General features: G+C 43.5%; 1 protein-coding gene across 1 annotated transcript in view; it reads left to right on the top strand.

Moving 5' to 3' along the window:
• DEPDC1 (DEP domain containing 1) overlaps positions 1 to 810 on the top strand; it is a gene marked incomplete at its 5' end in the record, with an annotated part of 9,658 nt that extends 8,848 nt beyond the window's left edge. The window contains 1 exon segment of the mRNA XM_031064084.1: positions 108 to 810. Within this exon segment, the coding sequence (XP_030919944.1) occupies positions 108 to 248 (141 nt within the window).
• Positions 811 to 1,838: the final 1,028 nt, after the last annotated feature.

Genomic DNA, 1,838 nt, shown 5'->3' with positions numbered 1-1,838 from the left:
GCATTCCTGGAAGGCAGCTCTGCAGGCACAGCAGGCAGGGAGTGTGCTGTGGCACAGCTGGAGTTGTTGTGGGATTTTCTCATCCTGGGTGCCTGTGTGTGCTGCAGTTCCAGAAGGAATATCCCCAGATCTACGGGAGCAGGTTCCCAAGGACGGAGTCGGAAGCTCAGCTCCTGGAGAACAAACCCACCCTCAAGCAGCCCATGCTGAGCCTCAGGAAGCCCAAATTCCGCAGCCTCAGGTACTGATTTCACCCCTCCTGAGCCACCTCTCCCTGCTGGAATTCTGAGGGATTCACCAAAGGAATTGCTGCAGGAGTTTGGTGCTGGCTGTGCTGTGGAAGGAGGAAATGTTTACATGGACACTGTGCTGGAAGGTGCCAAAATACTTTTTTTTTTGGTGCAGATACTTTGGATAACTTCTAAAAAAAATATTTATCTGTTTACAAATTATTACAATATATTGGAGTAGGAAAATGTAAAAATACATATAAAGCTGTTGTTAACCAAAAATTTATATATTTTTTAAAATGGGAAACTAATGACGTGCCTCTTGTTATAACCTTTAAATGTCTGTGAGGAATTTGTGCCATTTATTGTAGTTTTTACATGTGCGAGTTGTGGCTAAGTGCCTTTTCTATTCTCAAAATGTTTGTCTTTAAACAAAGGAGCTTCTATGAGTTCAGGACCAGGAGAGCCAGTTCACCATAAATAAATTATTATCTCACTCCATAAATGCTTCTGTTCATATCATCTGTAAAATCCTCATCAGCTTTTTGATATTTATTTATATTAAAAGACTTGAAGTGTATTTCTGCATTTTCATGGAAAACTCATTTTGGATCTGTTGGTGTGATTCTCAAAATAGGAGTGATGGATGATCCATGAAGTGAGAACAGAATGTACTGATTTTCCCTATTTTTCCCAGAGTTAGGGATTTACTTAATAATTATGATAAGATAAAGGTTCCCCCCACAGGAGTTGAAATCTGCAGGAATACTTTTAGGAAAGTATAATTAATAATAAATACTCTACTGCCTGGCTCTGAGATCCCAGACTGGTTTAGGTTGGGAGGGAGCTCAAATCCCACCCAGTGCCTCCCCTGCCATGGCAGGGACACCTCCCACTGTCCCAGGTGCTCCAGCCTGGCCTTGGGCACTGCCAGGGATCCAGGGGCAGCCACAGCTGCTCCGGACACCTGTGCCAGGGCCTGCCCACCCTCCCAGCCAGGAATTCCTTGGTACATCTGTGATCCTGAGCCTGTCAGTTCTCTCCCAACAAAATACCATTTTTCTCCTTTTTTTGGAAAGATTTTGTAAATGAGAAATCCAAATTAGCCTCATTTTACCCCAATTAATGATGCCTTAATGTCCTGAGGGTAACTTTGTGCTTTCAGGGCATGGGGCAGCTGTTCCTCCCCTGGAACATCTGTAACCAGCCTCCTCCAGCACTCAGCACCTGCCTGAACTTGCTTCCAGTGCTTCCTACCCCATTCCATGTTGCATAAATGCTTTGTTTATGTGGTGTTCCAGTTAAGTAACTTATTAGGTGAGAAGCTCACATTTCCAGGATTTGGCTTTCAAAGGCCTGCCCTCATTACTCCTAGTTCTTGATCCAGGTTATTTAATGTTCCCTTCTAAGGTTTTGACAGACCTTAGCCAAAATGGGAATAAATAGAGAAATTATAATCATGGTTCTTCAACAGAAAGGGTTAATGGGAGGCCTCAATCAAGATCTCAGTGCAGTGTCCTGGTTTTTCTGTGAGAAGCCTTAAATGAGCCCTTGTCCAATTGGAAAAGCTGCCTTGAAAGAGGGAGTAATGAAACAACACCAGGGAAA

This window comes from Geospiza fortis, unplaced genomic scaffold, assembly GCF_000277835.1.
Source record: "Geospiza fortis unplaced genomic scaffold, GeoFor_1.0 scaffold69, whole genome shotgun sequence".
Classification (NCBI taxonomy): Eukaryota; Metazoa; Chordata; class Aves; order Passeriformes; family Thraupidae; genus Geospiza; species Geospiza fortis.
This window is presented reverse-complemented; position numbering and strand designations above follow the sequence as displayed.